The following is a 22757-nucleotide window of genomic DNA, read 5'->3' as shown; positions in this document are numbered from 1 at the left end:
GGCATCACGAAGTTTGGCACGGAGAGCGTCACTACCAAAGATCATAATTTCAGTTTTCTTATCATTAAGGATAAGAGTATTTGCCAGAAGCCATTGCTTGACCTCACACATGCACTCTCGAAAGCTACTCAAGGACAGAGCTAGATCATCATTTAACTCAAAATAGATCTGGATGTCATCGGCATAATAATGAAAAGCAATGTGGTATTTCTCAAAGATAGCACTTAAAGGAAGCATATATAATGAGAACAGGGTAGGGCTTAACACAGATCCCTGGGGGACACCACAGCAAACAGGTACAGCGGAAGAAGACGAGGTGGCCAAGTGAACCGAAGAGAGCCGATTGGAGAGGTAAGATTTAAACCAATCCAAGGCAGCGCCCTTGATGCCTACAGTGTGCTCTAGTCTCGCCAATAGTATGTTATGGTCAACCATGTCAAATGCCGATGAAAGATCCAATAGCACTAGGACAGAGGGGCGTCCATTGTCAGCCATTAATAAAAGGTCATTAAAAACTCGGAGCAGCGCTGATTCAGTGCTGTGATGTTGTTTGAAGGCCGATTGAAATTTATCATTAATGTTATTCTCATCCAGGTAGGTCTGAAGTTGAAGCAGAACTACCTTCTCAAGAATTTTGGCCACGAAGGGAAGCTTAGAAATCGGCCTATAGTTGGCATAATCATTTTGATCGAGGTTACTTTTTTAAAGAACAGGTTGGATTATAGCATGTTTAAAAGCTGATGGTACATAACCGGAAAGCAAGGAAGAGTTCAATATGGACAATAGACAAGGTCCAATTGCACTAAAACAGTCCTTGACTATACGGGATGGAAGAACATCATGTACAAGATTAGTATTGTTCAGTTTCTCAATTAGATGCTTCAGAGTAGAGAGTGAAACGGGTTCAAATTGACAAAAAGTAGTAGAACAATCAGGAATGGACATACGATCTGTCACCAAAGGAAGAGTAGATTTAAGAAATACGACTTTGTCTAAAAAATAACTTGAAAATTTTTCACAAAGACCCGGGGAGCACGGCAGAGGCATAGAGGGGCAGGGGTTGACCACAGAGTTAAAAATTTTAAATAAAATTTGAGGATTGTTGCCATTGGTGGTGATAATTTTAGATAGGAAAGCTGCTTTAGCCGTTCTGGCAGCTGATTGAAACTTCAAGCGGCTAATACATAAAATGTCATATGATGACTGGAGATTATCTTTCCTCCACCTCCTCTCATCCCGCCGACACATACGTCGTAAAGCGCGAACAGAATCATTTAACCAACATTGTGAGTAGGTTCTGGGGCGTTTCATTTTGATAGGTGCTACAATGTCAAGGATAGAGGAGCATGTAGTTAATAGAGTATTGGCAAAATTCTCAAGCGTATGTGGGGTAAGACAATCTGACGTAGTAAATGGAGAGTTCACAAAAGAGTTAGAGAAATTCAACACAGTATCAGGATTCACAGTACGCGTAGGGCAAAGAGGAGCCTCAAAGCGTGATCCGGTGTCATCTAGGTCAAGATCGAAGATAACCGGGGAATGGTCAGAAAGTCCAGTGTTTCGAATTCCCTTAATACATATATCCACATCGTATGAGAAAACCAAATCAAGGGTGTGGCCTTTAACATGGGTAGGCTCATTCACCCACTGAGTAAGATTAAAAGAGTCGGTCAGTGCAAGAAAATCATTAGCCAATTGATCATCCATACAACAGACATGAATGTTAAAATCACCAGAAATAATAACAGAACCATATTTAAAAAGAATGGATCCCAAAAAGTCAGCAAATTCAGAGATAAACATCTTGTGGTATTTAGGCGGACGATAAACCACAACACACAGAGTAATCCGAGGGCCAGTCAATTCCAATAACACACACACACACACACACACACACACACACACACACACACACACACACACACACACACACACACACATACATATAAACCAATTATATATATATAGTCTTAACAGATCAGGTCTAGTAAAAGTGGTTAGAACGTAAAATATAGGGTTCTAACCACACACACACACACACACACACACACACACACACACACACATATATAAAGCAATTATATATATATAAAGCAATTATATATATATAAAGCAATTTTATATATATATATATATATATATATATATATATATATATATATATGTAAAATTGCTTTTATTTATTATCTAGGTGGAGGTGGGTGAGAGTCTGACAGTTTTCCTGTTGTGATTTCATTTGAAATTTATTTTCTTGTTGCTGCTTCTGCACCACGTACACCGCGTACTGAACGCATCTCTTGTAGCGAGCCACTGCATGTCACGACCAATCACAGATCAGAACAGTTCAACGTTCCACACTTTCAACCGGAAAAGTGACTGTAAACAAACTAGTTGAGAAGTAGTTTTCTCGCTGTGGCGTTTAAAAGTGTTTTAAACTTTTTCTGTTTTATAAGATAAGTAAGCGACTAGACAGATTAACTGATACGATTTTTATAATTTCGAGTAGCTGCCGTCGCGGACGATTGTAAACATTTAGGGAGCTACTTGCTAGCGTTAGCTACAGAACGCGACTCTCGCTGCGATAACAGTTTAGCATTATTTAGCTCCAATGCCTCAAGAAGGAGAGGAGACTCTTCCTCTGGTTCGTTCCCTGAACAGTCAGATACCAGTTAAAGTGCTGTTTTATAACCATAGTCCCCGTGTCGTACGGCCTTTGTGGATAAATTACCAGGGAGAACCGCATCCTTACAATGACATACAACCAGGGACTGGACGGAGGATGCACACTTACGTCGGTAAGACGGCTGCTTGCACGTTACCAGTGCATAAAGCGATTAGCTAACAAGTGGCTCTTTGTAGCTTTATTGTAGCAAGGGTGCTTACTCAGGTATTTCTAGAGATTTAAAGCTTTGTTTTGTGTAAAAAAGCAATGAGTTTTCTCGGAATGCTGGTATCACCTGAACGCAGCTTTCTCAGAGAAGAACCCAGCCCAGACTAAAGGAAAACGATGGATGTCTAGGATTAGGTTTACTACAAACACACACACACACACACACATATATATATAGACCTGTTTTTATGCAGGTCTGTTACATATGATGTCTTTACAGACTGGAAGTGAGCTTTCAGTTGTTTTGATTATCATCTGTGTTGCCAGCTCCTATTGATATTTGTGCTTAATTCTGTCTTGAACCTTGTACTGACTGACTGATTGACTGGAGGTCTTTTGTGTAATTTTAATGATTGTCTCTTTGTTTAAATAATATGTTTTAGTATTTTGTCTGTCTTTTAATTCCGAGATTCATAATAATGATAATAATAATAAAAATAATAAGCCATGTCTTGGAAACTGAACCTAGAATTGTATCACGAAAATCATGAAATAGTATCACCTTTAAAGCATTGCTCTTGTATATTTGTACATATTATATATATTTTCTCTTTATACTGTTCATATGTATATAGTGCTGAAAAACTGATTTCCTGTGTCGTTCAGTGGTGCTTTGGTACTCTCAGCCTCTCACTGAACGGGCTCCTGTGACTGACCAGCATGTAATGGAGTGGGTGGGAAGTATTATCCAACATTGTCTTTATTTTGGACAACATCCACCTCTCCGACACCACCTTAACGGAGTCCAGCTCCATCCCCACAACACTACTGGCCTTACGGATCAGTTTATAAGCCTGTTAGCATGAGGCGACCCTCAGCCTGCTCCCCCAGCATGCAACGGCATAGAGGATTGCACTGGCCACAACAGACTCGTAGAAAATCCTGAGTGTTGTCCGGCGGATGTTGAAGGACCTCAGTCGCCTTAAGAAAATAGAGGCGACTCTGGCCCTTCCTGTAAAGTGCTGTGGTGTTTTTAGCCCAGTCCAGTTTATTGTCTATGTATACTCTGAGGTATTTATAGTAATTCACAATGTCAACATTGACCCCCTGGATTGAAACAGGGGTCAAGTGTTTCCTGGTCTTCCTGAAGTCCACGATCAGTTTCTTGGTCTTTGCCACGTTAAGCTGAAGATGATTCTGCTCACACCACGGGACAAAGGAGTCGACCACAGCCCGGTACTCTGTCTCATCATCTCTGCTGAGGTCAGGTAATCAACAATCCAGGACACCAGAGAAGCATCCACCTATATCGCTGTCAGCTTATCTCCCAGGAGGGTCGGCCTGATGGTGTTGGAAGCACTGGAAAAGTAAAAAAACATGACCCTCGCAGTGCTCGCTGGCTGGTCGAGATGGGTGTAGACACGATTAAGTAGATAGATGATGGCGTCCTCAGTTCGGAGACGGGGCTGGTAAGCGAACTGAAGGGGGTCCAGATGTGGTCTGACAATGGGTCGGAGCTGGTCCAGGATGAGCCTTTCCAGAGTCTTCATGATGTGGGAGGTCAATGCCACAGGCCTGTAGTCCTGGGGGCCACTGGGGCGTGGCGTCTTTGGTGCAGGGACGAGGCATGATGTCTTCCACAGCACTGGGACCCTCTGCAGACCCAGACTCAGCATGAACAGCTTATGGAAGACTCCACAAAGCTGGGGGGCACAGGCCTTGAGGACGTGGGGACTCACTCCGTCTGGTCCAGCAGACTTGCCTGAGTGGAGTCTCCTCATTTGCATCTGAACCTGGTCTGCAATGAAAGTGATGGGTGTGGGAAGGGTGTCAGGATTCTCACCGGAGGCGACAGCGCTATGTGGAGAGAGAGGCAGGCACAGTGGTGTGGCTCTGGTACAGTAGGTGGGGTCTTAGGACCATTCTGGGTTACGCTATTTTATGGTGAGCGTTAGGCTGCGATTTTGTACCTGTTGATCCCTAATCTCGAAAAGGTACAACAAAAGGACAACGCAAGTTATCATGGCGATATACCCTGACAGGAATTTAACCACCACCCCAGTGTGCAGTTAACCCAGGGTTAACTGTTCGTAGTACAGGCCTCAGGCTTTAACTCTTAAACAGTGTTTCCGCTTGTATCTTTTCCAGGTCACCCGTGGATGTTCAGAGATGCAGAGACCGATGACCCTCTCAAGGTCAACAGCAAAGAGCTGTTTCTTCCTAAGCCAGCAGGGGGTGGAAATGTGACATATGCCAATATCAGTTTACCAGGTAAAACATCAGTTATATTACCTGAAGTCTCTGTGCCGTACAATTATGATTTAGTAGTAAGTGTGTATTAAGCTAGTTTCAGAGTATACAGAGTGATTGACATATTGATCAAATCATACAGGATAATTTCATGAAAAAATACGTAATAGTTTCTCTGGATATTATAGAAATTTTACCAGTTGTTTTTCTTTTTTTCATCAGCAATTTTCAGGGGAAACCACACAAAATAGTGTGACAGATGTTGTAATGTTTTAATTAAGAAACTCTGATGTTAGTATTGTTTGATTCACTTTTGGCATAAGAAGTTTTGGTAAATTTAGAGACAAACTGATCTATATTTGGATTTGTGAGTTGACAAAAAATCCCACACTGTTAACAATCGTTTGTTTACACAGTTTACAGTCTCAAGGATCGAGCTCTTCAGGTTACTCGGCGTCTTGTGCGACCAAACGACTACAGGAGCTTGGAAATAGCGTGGTCCCTCCACGAGGAGCTCGAAGATCGCCCGAGTGTTTTGAAAGATCTCCAACGCATAAACCAGCGAGTAGCCCAACATCTGAAAGAGAACACACAAGGGCAGGAGGAGTGATGATTAAGGCAGAATGGATATTTATCACATAAGGACAGATGTTCTTGCACTTTCCGAGAACGTAAAGAACTTTAAAGATGAAACACAGGACTTACTTCACAGTGGCTATAAACACATTTTTTGGAAATCAGTTTCAGTTTGATCTTCTGTTTGTTTGTCACAGTTGTTGAACAGAAGAAAATGTGTTTTTTCCTTTTTTAGTAAGAGTTATATGTAATATAAATCCATCTTCTGTATGTAGCCACATTATAATTCAGAGATCTGTGTTGTTCATATTCTTATTAGTAATGCTTGATATGAGGTTATCTTGCCATACCTGCACAATTCCCTTCAAAAATGGATGCTGTGTTGTATTCTATTGTTGTAGCTGTAATCTGTCAGAAATATTGGGTTATTAGGAACAGGTGAGACTGTCATAAAGGTTAACTCGCAGATGATTTCCAATGTGGGGAAAATACTGTGACCGAGGAGCTTATCCTCTTGTTTTTGTCTTCTTTTCTGTCTTCTTTGTAATAATTTTCCTGATGACACATTGCTGCTGTATGTAAAAGAGTTTTATTTGTATAATGAATAAAATATATACAAGTTTTATTAATGGATGGACGCCTTGATACCTTGGAACACTCTTCAGTTTACATTGCTGTTTTAGTTGTTGGTGCTGTCTCTAAATAAAGCAAATGTATAACAGTTATGTTTCACAGGATGTCCAGGGGATGTGAGGAAGTAATAGTTGTAAGAAAAAGAAGATTTCAGGGTGACCGCTAAGCCATTGGATTCAATTTTCCTGTTGACTCCTGGGGGAGCATAGGTCCGCAACAACACCACTCCAACGGACTCTGTTCTGGGCTGCTCTCTTTAGCTGGGTCCACGTCATTCCGACGGCCTTCACTTCGCTCTCGACAGATCTTCTCCAAGTCTGTTTGGGTCTCCCCACTTTCCTTTTTTGCCTTGTAGGTTCCAGTCCAGTGCTTGCTTTGCGACATTGTCGAGTGGTTTTCGAAGTGTGTGGCCTATCCAGCCCCATTTTCTCTTCTTGATGTCTTGACCGACCGGGTTCTGGCTGGTTCTCTTCCAGAGGTCTGTGTTTGAGATCTTCTCAGGCCATCTGCTGTTGAGGATGTGTCTCAAGCATTTGTTGATGAAAATCTGTATCTTACTGGTAGTGGTCTTGGTCACCCGCCACGTCTCGGACCCATACAGAAGCACTGCTTTCACATTGCTGTTGAAGATACAGATCTTGCTGTGCTGAGATAAGCCATTGGATTCAGCAGTAACAGAAAAGCTGCAAAAATTACAACGTGGTCAAAAGAAGTGTCCTCTACTAAAACATTACAAAGACCAATGCCATACAGACCATCCTCTCCTCTACACATCTCTGCAATTAGCTGAGTGTAGTCAGCTGTGCCTAACTTACTGCCTCGAAAAGCACATTTTCACAAGAGTCTATGCAGTCCTTTGAAAAACATGTACAATGCTCAGAAAAATCAACTTTGCAAAGTTAAACAAACCACAAGATTTCTGCAGCAATATCCTTTAGACAGATGAGAGCAAAGAGGAGATGCACAGTGCCACATTTCCAGAAAACCAAACACAGACGCCAACTGTCCAGCCACACAACCTGGGTACCTTGCAGTCATTGAACAGACCAGGAACACTTTTGTATACCAAAACAGAATCCAGTGAGGCTGTTTGTGCAACAGGTAAAGCTTTGCTCAAACTGGTTCATTCAACAGGACAACAATCCCAGGCTCAGCAGCAAATCTACAAAAGAATGGCTAAAAAAGAAAACAATCAAGGTGTTGTGCTGTGGTGGGACCTTAAATAGAACTGTGTGTAAATTAATGCCAAGATAATTAATGCATTTCTTTACATTTTAAAACAAGAATAGATGAATTCACTGAGTTACATGTATTAGTGTCTCTAATTTGTTGCTCTTCTGGTTAATAATACAAAAATGTATCCATTTATATTTTATATTAATTTATGATATGGCTTTTTTTTAATTAATACTTGAAAATTATATCATGATAGCAATGACACTGCTCAGACTTCACGTGTAATATACCCGAATAACCTCATGCTGTTGGCACTTCTGTAGCATCTCACTCACAGCCTACATGTGGATGCCCTCTTTCAGGAACAGATCACAACCTGAAATCATAACGTGCTTCTGTTTGCTCAGCAGGGGCACTGTTGCCAGACATGTTGCTAAGTGACAAAGTAACACAACACATTGTTGTGTGTGTGTGTGTGAAACGAGTTGAGCTGGGTGCCGTGTATCAGGAGCATGCAGGCGGGGGAAAAGGAAAAAAAACAGCACTCAGGTCGTTTCAGGCGAGAGCTGTAAGACCTCAGCTTTTCTCTGCGTCTCTCACAACTGTAAATAATTCGATCTTGGATCCAGAGTTCATCATCCTTTTCATTTTCTCCGCCAGCAAAACATTTTGGCCGAGGAGTCACCCAGTTGTCTTCCCACACCTGCAGACAGATCACTGGAGCAAAATGAAAACAATGGTAAGAGTAAAACGACAAGAAATCCTGCCTACCTGCAGAGCCGCAGACAGATTACTACATCATAAATTACTGTGAGTTGGTGTCATGGTTATTCCCACATAGGTACCAGTTTATTTTGCGTCACTTCCACCATCCTTGTTAAAAGAATCAGGTTTGTGAGAATAATCAAGTAAAAGAAACTGGCCTTTTCAAGAAAAATGTCTCTAATTTCTAATTTGTGTTTGATTTTATAATTTATTTAAGTGGCTCCGTCTCATGGAGGTAATTCTGCTCTAGACCGCACCACCGGCAGCCCGTTACTTCCCCTGACTCAGGACGAAGGTGCAGGTAATGATTCTCTTCCCTCCCTCTTGTGAGCATATAGCAGGTGTCACATCAGAGTTGGTGATGAACTCTTAATTTAGGTATCGGTCTCACTGCTGAATCTTTATTTTGTTTATGTTTTTTCCCTTTAGGCACATTAAAAAAAACCAGTGTTTCACCTCGAAACATGTCCCAGTACAGGAATGTGTTCAATGAGCGCGCTAGGACGGGCTTCTGCTACTGGCTTGTGGAGAAGAGTCCAACATGTTAGTACTGACTGAAGCAAAATATAACACATACAATAATCTGCTTATTGCAACTTTCATGCACGTGTTGCTGGATTATCTAATGTGATACTGACGTCCCGAGTTCCAAAAAAGTTGTGACACTGTGTAAAATGTAAATAAAGACAGAATGCAGTGATTTGCAAATCCCATAAACTCATATTTGACTCACAACAGAACATGGAAAACATATCAAATGTTTAAACTGTGAAAAATCTACCAGTTTAAGATAAATATTTGCTTATTTTGAATTTGATGACAGCAACACATCCCAAAAAAGTCGACACAGGGCTGTGTTTACCAATGTGTACGGTCAGCTCCTCTCCCTTACAACAGCCTGTAAACATCTGGGAACAGAGGAGACCAGCTGTTGAACGTTTGGGGGAGGAATATTGTCCTAACCTTGTCTGATACAGGATTTTAGCTTCACAGCAATTCTGGGTCTTCTTTCTCATATTTTCCGTTTCATAATGTATTAAATGTTCTACTGTGGTGCCATGGTGTTGTAGTAGATCAAGTATATGGTTTAGCATTATCTAAAATAGGTGAGGCCTTCCCTGAAAAGTACATCATCTGGGTATTCGATTTTTTTTTCAGCTGTGTCCATTGTGCACAGAAATTTCTCTAGATTCCCTGAATCTTTTGATGATATTAAGTAGATGATGAGATACTCAAAGTCTTCACAATTTAATGCTCACAATAGAAAAATTTTATGTTCTATTGTGAATCTAATTTTTGATGGCAGACCATAAAATGAATCAAGTGATTCTCACAATCAAAATCTGCTGCACCACAGCAGATGATTGTATAAGAGATCATTCTTATACAGGAATGTTCATGACTGGGATGCTGTTATAAGGAAGGATAATGATACATGACCAGTTTACACATTGACATCTTTTTCTTTTCATTCCTGTAGGTAAAGGATGCAGCTTGGGTGCATATAAAACCTTTCTGGGATTACCAAAAGTTTGAAGAAACAGTTCACCAGACCTCTTCTAAAGATGCCCACATTAGTTTGAAAAGCTGAGCTTGCACTTACTTGAAAATCTGTAAAGAAGTATTATCAGAAATACACATACTTCTAGAAATTTGTTTAATTTTCTTATTTTTTTCTGCACAAGTAATGAGGTATGGCGAATTACAAAATTTTATTTCCAAAAGAGACTTGATATATAGCCTACTCAAGTTCTCTTAGCAAAACATCTTTATTTTGTTTTTAGCATAAGTAATAATGATAATGGCAAATTTAAATTTAATAAGTTAAGCCTCGCCTCTCATCACCTTCATAAGTTGAGTGAAAATCTTGTATATTCCCTTGTGCTATAAACGCAGTATTCGTCTTTTTTATGGTTGACTTTGTCTTTAGTTTCAATTCATTCAGAAATGCCCCTAAGGCTACGTCCACACGTACCCGGGTATTTTTGAAAACGGAGATTTTTCTATGCGTTTGCACCTTTCGTCCACACGTGAGCAGCGCGATCTCCACCTTGGCCAGACTCTCATCTCTTGGCACATCCTGTGCCTCCACAAAGTCACTGTCATTCATTGTGATTGAAGACCTTCGATGTTGACGAAAAGTATCTGAAATGAAGGAAAAATTGAATATTTTTATTTTATGCAAACAAACAAAAGTCAAAACGTAATTTCCCATGATAAAATATTGTTGAAAAGAAGATTCTGTTCCATAGAAGTAACTGCAATGTGGCTTATTTCTGTATACCTGCTTAAACCTCAAATAATATTGAAGGCGAATGGAAGCTTTACTCCTGCAGTCGAGTTCAGCTTGCGAATGCTGTCTGGTGTTAATCTGGAAGGTTTCTACTGTGCCTTTGGAACCCAGGATCGCAAGTTCGATTCCTGCCTGGGGCGTCTGTATCCAGTAAGGGTCCTAAGGCTAGACCCCCTATGCTAAGCGAGCCTACCGCAGACATGAGCGAGACAGATAAATATGAAGGCATGCCGGCTCGGACGTCGCCCGGATCAACAAGGTCCGCGTCAGGTGTTGAGGAACCAGGGCACCCTGACGAAAAGTGGGCTACTGGAACAAGAAGGCATCGTGGGCAAGAGACGAAAACAGGGCGTTGTTGGAATGCTACTACGCAAGTAACCCCGGCGGAAGGGGCTACATGAATAGGATGACGGACCTATGGATTCTTCAATACCCAACATCCACAATGACGGCGAAACAACTAGTAGCTCAGTGTTCCAACATTCGAAAGAAGGGACTGCTCTCACAGCTAGAGATTGACGAGGTACAACACAAATGCTACGGCAAGGAGGAGTCAGGACGCCAGGTCAGGGGGGAGATATCATCACCCCCACCCGAGATTGGGTACATAGCCCCAAGTGCGATAGGAGAAGGATCGTTGAGTGCGAGAGGAACTGACCTGAAAAATAGGATAATGGCCAAGCTTGAAACCTGTATCCCCCGTAGCCGGTTACCAAGATTACGTGAAGTACCCTCAGAAGGTCTGCTAGATGATGTTAATGCAGCACTACGGACAATACCTACAACCACGATTACTGACACTAACAAGCTGATCTACAATACGGCAGCAGTGATCAGTGAGATGCTTGGCTACAAGTTGAACAGCCACAAGGGGCAGTACCCTCCATGGAGAAGGAGGCTAGAGGGCAAGATCAAAGTAGCACGGAGGGAGGTTAGCCAACTAACGGAGTTGCAGAAAGGTGCGACAAAGAAGGTGCATAAGAAATACAGTAAGCTGTCCATACCTGAGGCCTTGGAAACTGCCAAGCAAAGACTCACAGCCTTGGCCAGCCGCTTGAGGAGGTACACCAGAGAGATAGAAGGCAGGAGAATAAACCAGCTGTTCTCCACAGAACCAGCAAAGGTGTACTCTCAGTGGCAAGGGAACAATAATAAGAGAACAGCACCACCAAGGCTGGAGACGGAGCAATACTGGAAGAGCATATGGGAGAAGGACGCAACCCATAACGGCAATGCTCAGTGGCTAGTGGATCTGAGGGCAGACCACAGCGACCTCCCTGAACAGGGTCCAGTAACCATCACAGTGGCAGATATCCAAGAAAGGGTCTCCAGTATGAAGAGTTGGACAGCACCAGGGCCCGACATGGTTCACGCCTACTGGCTAAAGAAGCTGACTGCACTCCACGAGCGTCTGGCAGCACAAATGAACCAGCTGCTAGTTAACGAGAGACACCCGGAATGGCTAACCGAAGGTCGGACAGTCCTGATCCCCAAGGACCCCAAGAAGGGACCGGTCCCCTCCAACTACCGACCAATAACCTGCCTCAGTACCACATGGAAGCTCCTGTCAGGCATCATATCGGCTAAGATGAACAGGCACATGGGTCAATACATGAGTGGGACACAGAAAGGAATTGGCAAGAATACCAGAGGCGCAAAACACCAGCTACTGGTAGACAGAACAGTCAGCCGAGACTGCAAGACCAGACTGACCAACCTGTGCACTGCCTGGATTGATTACAAGAAGGCCTATGACTCAATGCCCCACAGCTGGATACTGGAATGCTTAGAATTGTACAAGATCAATGGGACCCTAAGAGCCTTCATCAGGAACTCAATGGGGATGTGGCGTACAACACTAGAGGCCAACTCCAAGCCCATAGCACAAGTCACCATCAAGTGCGAGATCTACCAAGGAGATGCTCTGTCCCCACTGCTGTTCTGCATAGGCCTGAACCCCCTCAGTGAGATCATTAACAAGACTGGCTACGGATACCGACTACGGAACGGAGCAGTTGTCAGCCACCTCCTGTACATGGATGACATCAAGCTGTATGCCAAGAGTGAACGAGACATCGATTCACTGATCCACACTACCAGGCTATACAGCAATGACATTGGAATGTCGTTCGGACTGGAGAAGTGTAGTCGGATGGTAACAAAGAGAGGGAAGGTAGTCAGAACTGAGGGGATTGAACTACCAGAAGGCAACATTGCAGACATAGAGGACAGTTACAAGTACCTGGGGATCCCGCAGGCAAATGGGAACCATGAAGAGGCCGCTAGAAAGGCTGCAACCACTAAGTACCTGCAGAGGGTCAGGCAAGTCCTGAGGAGTCAGCTGAATGGTAAGAACAAGATCCGGGCCATCAACACGTACGCCCTGCCCGTGATCAGGTACCCTGCTGGGGTAATAGGCTGGCCAAAGGAGGAGATAGAAGCCACTGACATAAAGACAAGAAAGCTCCTTACCATGCATGGAGGGTTTCACCCCAAGTCCAGCACCCTGAGGCTGTACGCTAAGCGGAAGGAAGGGGGCCGGGGACTGGTGAGTGTCAGCACCACAGTCCAGGATGAGACAAGGAACATCCAAGAATACATTGGGAAGATGGCCCCAACTGACCGAGTGCTCAGTGAATACCTCAGGCAGCAGAAACCCAAGAAAGAGGAGGGAGACGAGGAACCATCATGGAAGGACAGGCCCCTGCACGGCCACCGGCAGATAGAGGAGGTGGCTGATATCCAGAAATCCTACCAGTGGCTGGACAAAGCTGGACTGAAAGACAGCACCGAGGCACTAATCATGGCAGCACAAGAACAAGCTCTGAGTACAAGATCCATAGAGGCTGGGGTCTATCACACCAGGCAAGACCCCAGGTGCAGGCTGTGTAAAGATGCCCCAGAGACAATCCAGCACATAACAGCAGGGTGCAAGATGCTAGCAGGCAAGGCATACATGGAACGCCATAACCAAGTGGCCGGCATAGTGTACAGGAACATCTGTGCCGAGTATAACCTGGAAGTCCCGAGGTCAAAATGGGAGATGCCCCCAAGGGTGGTGGAGAATGACCGAGCTAAGATCCTGTGGGACTTCCAGATACAGACGGACAAAATGGTGGTGGCTAACCAACCGGACATAGTGGTGGTAGACAAACAGAAGAAGACGGCCGTAGTGATCGATGTAGCGGTTCCGAATGACAGCAATATCAGGAAGAAGGAACACGAGAAGCTGGAGAAATACCAAGGGCTCAGAGAAGAGCTCGAGAGGATGTGGAGGGTGAAGGTAACGGTGGTCCCCGTGGTAATCGGAGCACTAGGTGCGGTGACTCCCAAGCTAGGCGAGTGGCTCCAGCAGATCCCGGGAATAACATCGGAGATCTCTGTCCAGAAGAGCGCAGTCCTGGGAACAGCTAAGATACTGCGCAGGACCCTCAAGCTCCCAGGCCTCTGGTAGAGGACCCGAGTTTGAAGGATAAACCGCCCGCAGGGGCGTGCTGGGTGTTTTTTTTTTTTTTTTTTTTTTTTTAATATATATACGCTTTTATTTATTTTCTAGGTGGAGGTGTGTGAGAGTCTGACAGTCCACGTACAACGCGTCCTGAACGCATCACTTGGAGCTGCCACTGCATGTCACGACCAATCAGAGATCAGAACAGTTCAACGTTCCACACTTTCGACCGGAAAAGTGATTGTAAACAAACTAGTTGAGAAGTAGTTTTCTCGCTGCGGCGTTTAAAAATGTTTTTAACTTTTTCTGTTTTATAAGATAAGTAAGCGACTAGACAGATTAACTGATACGATTTTTATAATTTCGAGTAGCTGCCGTCTCGGACGATTGTAAACATTTAGGGAGCTACTTGCTAGCGTTAGCTACAGAACGCGACTCTCGCTGCGATAACAGTTTAGCATTATTTAGCTCCAATGCCTCAAGAAAGAGAGGAGACTCTTCTTCTGGTTCGTTCCCTGAACAGTCAGATACCAGTTAAAGTGCTGTTTTATAACCATAGTCCCCGTGTCGTACGGCCTTTGTGGATAAATTACCAGGGAGAACCGCATCCTTACAATGACATACAACCAGGGACTGGACTGAGGATGAACACTTACGTCGGTAAGACGGCTGCTTGCACGTTACTAGTGCATAAAGCGATTAGATAACAAGTGGCTCTTTGTAGCTTTATTGTAGCAAGGGTGCTTACTCAGGTATTTCTAGAGAAGCTTTGTTTTGTGTAAAAAAGCAATGAGTTTTCTCGGAATGCTGGTATCACCTGAACGCAGCTTTCTCAGAGAAGAACCCAGCCCAGACTAAAGGAAAACGATGGATGTCTAGGATTAGGTTTACTACAAACACACACACACACACACATATAGACCTCTTTTTATGCAGGTCTGTTACATATGATGTCTTTACAGACTGGAAGTCAGCTTTCAGTTGCTTTGATTATCATCTGTGTTGCCAGCTCTTATTGATATGTGCTTAATTCTGTCTTGATCCTTGTACTGACTGACGGGTTGATTGGAGGTTTTTCTCTTTGTTTAAATAATATGTTTTAGTATTTTTGTCTGTCTTTTAATACCGAGATTCATAATAATGATAATAATAATAAAAATAATAAGCCATGTCTTGGAAACTGAACCTAGAATTGTATCACGAAAATCATGAAATAGTATCACCTTTCAAGCATTACTCTTGTATATTTGTACATTTTATATATATTTTTCTCTTTATACTGTTCATATGTATATAGTGCTGAAAAAATGTGATTTCCTGTGTCGTTCAGTGGTGCTTTGGTACTCTCAGCCTCTCACTGAACGGGCTCCTGTGACTGACCAGCGTGTCATGGAGTGGGTGGGAAGTATTATCCAACATTGTCTTTATTTTGGACAACATCCACCTCTCCGACACCACCTTAACGAAGTCCAGCTCCATCCCCACAACATTACTGGCCTTACGGATCAGTTTATAAGTCTGTTGGCATCAGCGACCCTCAGCCTGCTCCTCCAGCATGCAACGGCATAGAGGATTGCACTGGCCACAACAGACTCGTAGAAAATCCTGAGCGTCTATCGTTTCATTTTACGCTATCGTTTGTTTTGTGGTGTCGCAAAATAAACTGAAATTAACTATTGTAAACTTATATTAATTTCTTAAAGTTCTCTCTTTCTCTTATATTTAATATAACCACACTACGGACGGACAAGCGCCTGTTTTTATGTGTTGTCGTTAGCAACAACGACGGTAAAATCAACACGTGTCCGCTTGTTTATTTTCCACATAAACCTTTCACAATAAAGCTCAAGATCCTGTTGAGATTTTTCAAAATAAACTGAATCACGTGAAAGAGTATGCAGAGAGTTTACGGATGAGAAGTAAACAACAGCTGCCAGGTGCTAGAAAATAAACCTTAGACTCAAAGGTTAGAGCGGCTTTTCCCCGCAGCACGCTGTGTAATAAATACTCACAAAGAAAACGGCCCGTTACAACTTATGTCTAAAAATGTATAGTTTCATGCATCGGCTAAAACACTGGACTCCAGGTACACGATGCCCAGCTGGAAACACTTCACGCAAGTCGAGCTGCCCGAGATTCACAGAATTTTCAGAAAATGTAATTATATGATGTCTATCAGGATATGAGATTTTGGTCATATCGCACAGCCCTAGTTGGAAGCACTGGAAAAGTCAAAAAACATGACCCTCGCAGTGCTCGCTGGCTGGTCCAGATGGGTGTAGACACGATTAAGCAGATAGATGAGTGCGTCCTCAGTTCGGAGACGGGGCTGGTAAGCGAACTGAAGGGGGTCCAGATGTGGTCTGACAATGGGTCGGAGCTGGTCCAGGATGAGCCTTTCCAGAGTCTTCATGATGTGGGAGGTCAATGCCACAGTCCTGTAGTCCTGGGGGCCACTGAGGCGTGCCATCTATGGTGCAGGGACGAGGTATGATGTCTTCCACAGCACTGGGACCCTCTGCAGACCCAGACTCAGCATGAACAGCTTATGGAAGACTCCACAAAGCTGGGGGGCACAGGCCTTGAGGATGCGGGGACTCACTCCGTCTGGTCCAGCAGACTTGCCTGAGTGGAGTCTCCTCATTTGCATCTGAACCTGGTCTGCAATGAAAGTGATGGGTGTGGGAAGGGTGTCAGGATTCTCACCGGAGGCGACAGCGCTATGTGGAGAGAGAGGCAGGCACAGTGGTGTGGCTCTGGTACAGTAGGTGGGGTCTTAGGACCATTCTGGGTTACGCTATTTTATGGTGAGCGTTAGGCTGCGATTTTGTACCTGTTGATCCCTAATCTCGAAAAGGTACAACAAAAGGACAACGCAAGTTATCATGGCGATATACCCTGACAGGAATTTAACCACCACCCCAGTGTGCAGTTAACCCAGGGTTAACTGTTCGTAGTACAGGCCTCAGGCTTTAACTCTTAAACAGTGTTTCCGCTTGTATCTTTTCCAGGTCACCCGTGGATGTTCAGAGATGCAGAGACCGATGACCCTCTCAAGGTCAACAGCAAAGAGCTGTTTCTTCCTAAGCCAGCAGGGGGTGGAAATGTGACATATGCCAATATCAGTTTACCAGGTAAAACATCAGTTATATTACCTGAAGTCTCTGTGCCATACAATTATGATTTAGTAGTAAGTATGCATTAAGCTAGTTTCAGAGTATACAGAGTGATTGACATATTGATCAAATCATACAGGATAATTTCATGAAAAAATACGTAATAGTTTCTCTGGATATTATAGAAATTTTACCAGTTGTTTTTCTTTTTTTCATCAGCAATTTTCAGGGGAAACCACACAAAATAGTGTGACAGATGTTGTAATGTTTTAATTAAGAAACTCTGATGTTAGTATTGTTTGATTCACTTTTGGCATAAGAAGTTTTGGTAAATTTAGAGACAAACTGATCTATATTTGGATTTGTGAGTTGACAAAAAATCCCACACTGTTAACAAGCGTTTGTTTACACAGTTTACAGTCTCAAGGATCGAGCTCTTCAGGTTACTCGGCGTCTTGTGCGACCAAACGACTACAGGAGCTTGGAAATAGCGTGGTCCCTCCACGAGGAGCTCGAAGATCGCCCGAGTGTTTTGAAAGATCTCCAACGCATAAACCAGCGAGTAGCCCAACATCTGAAAGAGAACACACAAGGGCAGGAGGAGTGATGATTAAGGCAGAATGGATATTTATCACATAAGGACAGATGTTCTTGCACTTTCCGAGAACGTAAAGAACTTTAAAGATGAAACACAGGACTTACTTCACAGCGGCTATAAACACATTTTTTGGAAATCAGTTTCAGTTTGATCTTCTGTTTGTTTGTCACAGTTGTTGAACAGAAGAAAATGTGTTTTTTCCTTTTTTAGTAAGAGTTATATGTAATATAAATCCATCTTCTGTATGTAGCCACATTAGAATTCAGAGATCTGTGTTGTTCATATTCTTATTAGTAATGCTTGATATGAGGTTATCTTGCCATACCTGCACAATTCCCTTCAAAAATGGATGCTGTGTTGTATTCTATTGTTGTAGCTGTAATCTGTCAGAAATATTGGGTTATTAGGAACAGGTGAGACTGTCATAAAGGTTAACTCGCAGATGATTTCCAATGTGGGGAAAATACTGTGACCGAGGAGCTTATCCTCTTGTTTTTGTCTTCTTTTCTGTCTTCTTTGTAATAATTTTCCTGATGACACATTGCTGCTGTATGTAAAAGAGTTTTATTTGTATAATGAATAAAATATATACAAGTTTTATTAATGGATGGACACCTTGATACCTTGGAACACTCTTCAGTTTACATTGCTGTTTTAGTTGTTGGTGCTGTCTCTAAATAAAGCAAATGTATAACAGTTATGTTTCACAGGATGTCCAGGGGATGTGAGGAAGTAATAGTTGTAAGAAAAAGAAGATTTCAGGGTGACCGCTAAGCCATTGGATTCAATTTTCCTGTTGACTCCTGGGGGAGCATAGGTCCGCAACAACACCACTCCAACGGACTCTGTTCTGGGCTGCTCTCTTTAGCTGGGTCCACGTCATTCCGACGGCCTTCACTTCGCTCTCGACAGATCTTCTCCAAGTCTGTTTGGGTCTCCCCACTTTCCTTTTTTGCCTTGTAGGTTCCAGTCCAGTGCTTGCTTTGCGACATTGTCGAGTGGTTTTCGAAGTGTGTGGCCTATCCAGCCCCATTTTCTCTTCTTGATGTCTTGACCGACCGGGTTCTGGCTGGTTCTCTTCCAGAGGTCTGTGTTTGAGATCTTCTCAGGCCATCTGCTGTTGAGGATGTGTCTCAAGCATTTGTTGATGAAAATCTGTATCTTACTGGTAGTGGTCTTGGTCACCCGCCACGTCTCGGACCCATACAGAAGCACTGCTTTCACATTGCTGTTGAAGATACAGATCTTGCTGTGCTGAGATAAGCCATTGGATTCAGCAGTAACAGAAAAGCTGCAAAAATTACAACGTGGTCAAAAGAAGTGTCCTCTACTAAAACATTACAAAGACCAATGCCATACAGACCATCCTCTCCTCTACACATCTCTGCAATTAGCTGAGTGTAGTCAGCTGTGCCTAACTTACTGCCTCGAAAAGCACATTTTCACAAGAGTCTATGCAGTCCTTTGAAAAACATGTGCAATGCTCAGAAAAATCAACTTTGCAAAGTTAAACAAACCACAAGATTTCTGCAGCAATATCCTTTAGACAGATGAGAGCAAAGAGGAGATGCACAGTGCCACATTTCCAGAAAACCAAACACAGACGCCAACTGTCCAGCCACACAACCTGGGTACCTTGCAGTCATTGAACAGACCAGGAACACTTTTGTATACCAAAACAGAATCCAGTGAGGCTGTTTGTGCAACAGGTAAAGCTTTACTCAAACTGGTTCATTCAACAGGACAACAATCCCAGGCTCAGCAGCAAATCTACAAAAGAATGGCTAAAAAAGAAAACAATCAAGGTGTTGTGCTGTGGTGGGACCTTAAATAGAGCTGTGTGTAAATTAATGCCAAGATAATTAATGCATTTCTTTACATTTTAAAACAAGAATAGATGAATTCTAACAAGTTGGTATAATTAATACAGGTAACAGCGTAAATGGGTACACAGGTGTAAAAGCAATTTATGCAATCCTGTATGCTGTATCAAAAACAAAACAATTAAACATCCAATGAGCATCTCAAGGACATCTCGAACAACGTAACCTCCTCTGTGTGCAGTCATACATGCCCGCTTCCCTTTCTGTGAGGATAACAAATAAATAAAGGAACGACCAGGATATCACTGAGTTACATGTATTAGTGTCTCTAATTTGTTGCTCTTCTGGTTAATAATACAAAAATGTATCCATTTATATTTTAAATTAATTTATGATATGGCTTTTTTTTAATTAATACTTGAAAATTGTATCATAATAGCAATGACACTGCTCAGACTTCACGTGTAATATACCCGAATAACCTCATGCTGTTGGCACTTCTGTAGCATCTCACTCACAGCCTACATGTGGATGCCCTCTTTCAGGAACAGATCACAACCTGAAATCATAACGTGCTTCTGTTTGCTCAGCAGGGGCACTGTTGCCAGACATGTTGCTAAGTGACAAAGTAACACAACACATTGTTGTGTGTGTGTGTGTGAAACGAGTTGAGCTGGGTGCCGTGTATCAGGAGCATGCAGGCGGGGGAAAAGGAAAAAAAACAGCACTCAGGTCGTTTCAGGCGAGAGCTGTAAGACCTCAGCTTTTCTCTGCGTCTCTCACAACTGTAAATAATTAGATCTTGGATCCAGAGTTCATCATCCTTTTCATTTTCTCCGCCAGCAAAACATTTTGGCCGAGGAGTCACCCAGTTGTCTTCCCACACCTGCAGACAGATCACTGGAGCAAAATGAAAACAATGGTAAGAGTAAAACGACAAGAAATCCTGCCTACCTGCAGAGCCGCAGACAGATTACTACATCATAAATTACTGTGAGTTGGTGTCATGGTTATTCCCACATAGGTACCAGTTTATTTTGCGTCACTTCCACCATCCTTGTTAAAAGAATCAGGTTTGTGAGAATAATCAAGTAAAAGAAACTGGCCTTTTCAAGAAAAATGTCTCTAATTTCTAATTTGTGTTTGATTTTATAATTTATTTAAGTGGCTCCGTCTCATGGAGGTAATTCTGCTCTAGACCGCACCACCGGCAGCCCGTTACCTCCCCTGACTCAAGACGAAGGTGCAGGTAATGATTCTCTTCCCTCCCTCTTGTGAGCATATAGCAGGTGTCACATCAGAGTTGGTGATGAACTCTTAATTTAGGTATCGGTCTCACTGCTGAATCTTTATTTTGTTTATGTTTTTTCCCTTTAGGCACATTAAAAAAAACCAGTGTTTCACCTCGAAACATGTCCCAGTACAGGAATGTGTTCAATGAGCGCGCTAGGACGGGCTTCTGCTACTGGCTTGTGGAGAAGAGTCCAACATGTTAGTACTGACTGAAGCAAAATATAACACATACAATAATCTGCTTATTGCAACTTTCATGCACGTGTTGCTGGATTATCTAATGTGATACTGACGTCCCGAGTTCCAAAAAAGTTGTGACACTGTGTAAAATGTAAATAAAGACAGAATGCAGTGATTTGCAAATCCCATAAACTCATATTTGACTCACAACAGAACATGGAAAACATATCAAATGTTTAAACTGTGAAAAATCTACCAGTTCAAGATAAATATTTGCTTATTTTGAATTTGATGACAGCAACACATCCCAAAAAAGTCGACACTGGGCTGTGTTTACCAATGTGTACGGTCAGCTCCTCTCCCTTACAACAGCCTGTAAACATCTGGGAACAGAGGAGACCAGCTGTTGAACGTTTGGGGGAGGAATATTGTCCTAACCTTGTCTGATACAGGATTTTAGCTTCACAGCAATTCTGGGTCTTCTTTCTCATATTTTCCGTTTCATAATGTATTAAATGTTCTACTGTGGTGCCATGGTGTTGTAGTAGATCAAGTATATGGTTTAGCATTATCTAAAATAGGTGAGGCCTTCCCTGAAAAGTACATCATCTGGGTATTCGATTTTTTTTTCAGCTGTGTCCATTGTGCACAGAAATTTCTCTAGATTCCCTGAATCTTTTGATGATATTAAGTAGATGATGAGATACTCAAAGTCTTCACAATTTAATGCTCACAATAGAAAAATTTTATGTTCTATTGTGAATCTAATTTTTGATGGCAGACCATAAAATGAATCAAGTGATTCTCACAATCAAAATCTGCTGCACCACAGCAGATGATTGTATAAGAGATCATTCTTATACAGGAATGTTCATGACTGGGATGCTGTTATAAGGAAGGATAATGATACATGACCAGTTTACACATTGACATCTTTTTCTTTTCATTCCTGTAGGTAAAGGATGCAGCTTGGGTGCATATAAAACCTTTCTGGGATTACCAAAAGTTTGAAGAAACAGTTCACCAGACCTCTTCTAAAGATGCCCACATTAGTTTGAAAAGCTGAGCTTGCACTTACTTGAAAATCTGTAAAGAAGTATTATCAGAAATACACATACTTCTAGAAATTTGTTTAATTTTCTTATTTTTTTCTGCACAAGTAATGAGGTATGGCGAATTACAAAATTTTATTTCCAAAAGAGACTTGATATATAGCCTACTCAAGTTCTCTTAGCAAAACATCTTTATTTTGTTTTTAGCATAAGTAATAATGATAATGGCAAATTTAAATTTAATAAGTTAAGCCTCACCTCTCATCACCTTCACAAGTTGAGTGAAAATCTTGTATATTCCCTTGTGCTATAAACGCTGTATTCGTCTTTTTTATGGTTGACTTTGTCTTTAGTTTCAATTCATTCAGAAATGCCTCTTAAGTGAATATACAGAATACAGCTGATTTTTGCACACACTCTTTAGAGCTTGTTTTACATTTTTGGAAGGTTTAAATGAAAAAAACAAAATTAAAAATGTTTAATTCACTGTGTCACAAAAATAAACTTTGGTTTGCTTTAATTTGACCTGTTATTCTGGTAAAGTGAACTTTTGGTGCAGGACAACACTCGCCTACAAATTCCTGAAGATAGGCGTGTTTTTTTTTATGTGTTAATAATTCATAGATCATACATGGAAGCTTCTTTCTGCTTCTGATAAAAATCAAAAACAGAACCCAAAAAATACTGAAAATTATCTCAAACTTTGGACATAACTCAAACTCTA

General features: G+C 42.2%; 3 protein-coding genes and 2 long non-coding RNA genes across 5 annotated transcripts; all 5 read left to right on the top strand.

Annotated features, from left to right (window-relative positions):
• The first annotated feature begins 2314 nt into the window (after window positions 1–2314).
• Window positions 2315–6289, top strand: LOC113022541 (von Hippel-Lindau disease tumor suppressor). The gene is made up of 3 exons (XM_026168031.2): window positions 2315–2795; window positions 4979–5101; window positions 5497–6289. The coding sequence occupies exons 1-3, from the start codon at window positions 2609–2611 to the stop codon at window positions 5688–5690; spliced, it is 504 nt and encodes a 167-aa protein (XP_026023816.1). The 5' UTR covers window positions 2315–2608; the 3' UTR covers window positions 5691–6289.
• A 1631-nt stretch (window positions 6290–7920) lies between these two features.
• On the top strand, window positions 7921–8531 carry LOC145428707 (uncharacterized). The gene is made up of 4 exons (XR_013909019.1): window positions 7921–8033; window positions 8126–8204; window positions 8307–8355; window positions 8448–8531. It is a non-coding gene; the product is annotated as an uncharacterized LOC145428707 (long non-coding RNA).
• A 126-nt stretch (window positions 8532–8657) lies between these two features.
• LOC145428706 (uncharacterized) lies at window positions 8658–9882 on the top strand. Its single transcript, XR_013909018.1, has 2 exons — window positions 8658–8773; window positions 9711–9882. It is a non-coding gene; the product is annotated as an uncharacterized LOC145428706 (long non-coding RNA).
• A 4268-nt stretch (window positions 9883–14150) lies between these two features.
• Window positions 14151–18293, top strand: LOC145428705 (von Hippel-Lindau disease tumor suppressor-like). Its single transcript, XM_080301282.1, has 3 exons — window positions 14151–14631; window positions 16983–17105; window positions 17501–18293. Exons 1-3 carry the CDS (start codon window positions 14445–14447, stop codon window positions 17692–17694), a joined length of 504 nt encoding a protein of 167 aa, XP_080157408.1. The 5' UTR covers window positions 14151–14444; the 3' UTR covers window positions 17695–18293.
• Window positions 18294–20146: 1853 nt separating this feature from the next.
• Window positions 20147–22553, top strand: LOC113022540 (uncharacterized). The gene is made up of 6 exons (XM_026168030.2): window positions 20147–20259; window positions 20352–20430; window positions 20533–20581; window positions 20674–20757; window positions 20886–20999; window positions 21937–22553. The coding sequence occupies exons 1-6, from the start codon at window positions 20204–20206 to the stop codon at window positions 21990–21992; spliced, it is 438 nt and encodes a 145-aa protein (XP_026023815.1). The 5' UTR covers window positions 20147–20203; the 3' UTR covers window positions 21993–22553.
• The last annotated feature ends 204 nt before the right edge of the window (window positions 22554–22757 follow it).

This window comes from Astatotilapia calliptera, chromosome 5, assembly GCF_964374335.1.
Source record: "Astatotilapia calliptera chromosome 5, fAstCal68.1, whole genome shotgun sequence".
Lineage (NCBI taxonomy): Eukaryota > Metazoa > Chordata > Actinopteri > Cichliformes > Cichlidae > Astatotilapia > Astatotilapia calliptera.
The sequence above is the reverse complement of the archived record's forward strand: the minus strand, read 5'-3'. Positions and strand labels throughout refer to the sequence as shown.

What these genes read in the sequence shown, in the direction of transcription:
- LOC145428705 (XM_080301282.1), top strand. Translation starts at nt 14,445, where the DNA reads ATGCCTCAAGAAAGAGAGGAGACTCTTCTTCTGGTTCGTTCCCTGAAC. An exon ending in GAGGATGAACACTTACGTCG is followed by an intron (nt 14,632 to 16,982) that starts GTAAGACGGCTG and finishes TATCTTTTCCAG; the next exon opens with GTCACCCGTGGATGTTCAGA. An exon ending in TGCCAATATCAGTTTACCAG is followed by an intron (nt 17,106 to 17,500) that starts GTAAAACATCAG and finishes TTGTTTACACAG; the next exon opens with TTTACAGTCTCAAGGATCGA.
- LOC113022540 (XM_026168030.2), top strand. Translation starts at nt 20,204, where the DNA reads ATGCAGGCGGGGGAAAAGGAAAAAAAACAGCACTCAGGTCGTTTCAGG. An exon ending in GGAGCAAAATGAAAACAATG is followed by an intron (nt 20,431 to 20,532) that starts GTAAGAGTAAAA and finishes ATTCCCACATAG; the next exon opens with GTACCAGTTTATTTTGCGTC. An exon ending in GACTCAAGACGAAGGTGCAG is followed by an intron (nt 20,758 to 20,885) that starts GTAATGATTCTC and finishes TTTTCCCTTTAG; the next exon opens with GCACATTAAAAAAAACCAGT.
- LOC113022541 (XM_026168031.2), top strand. Translation starts at nt 2,609, where the DNA reads ATGCCTCAAGAAGGAGAGGAGACTCTTCCTCTGGTTCGTTCCCTGAAC. An exon ending in GAGGATGCACACTTACGTCG is followed by an intron (nt 2,796 to 4,978) that starts GTAAGACGGCTG and finishes TATCTTTTCCAG; the next exon opens with GTCACCCGTGGATGTTCAGA. An exon ending in TGCCAATATCAGTTTACCAG is followed by an intron (nt 5,102 to 5,496) that starts GTAAAACATCAG and finishes TTGTTTACACAG; the next exon opens with TTTACAGTCTCAAGGATCGA.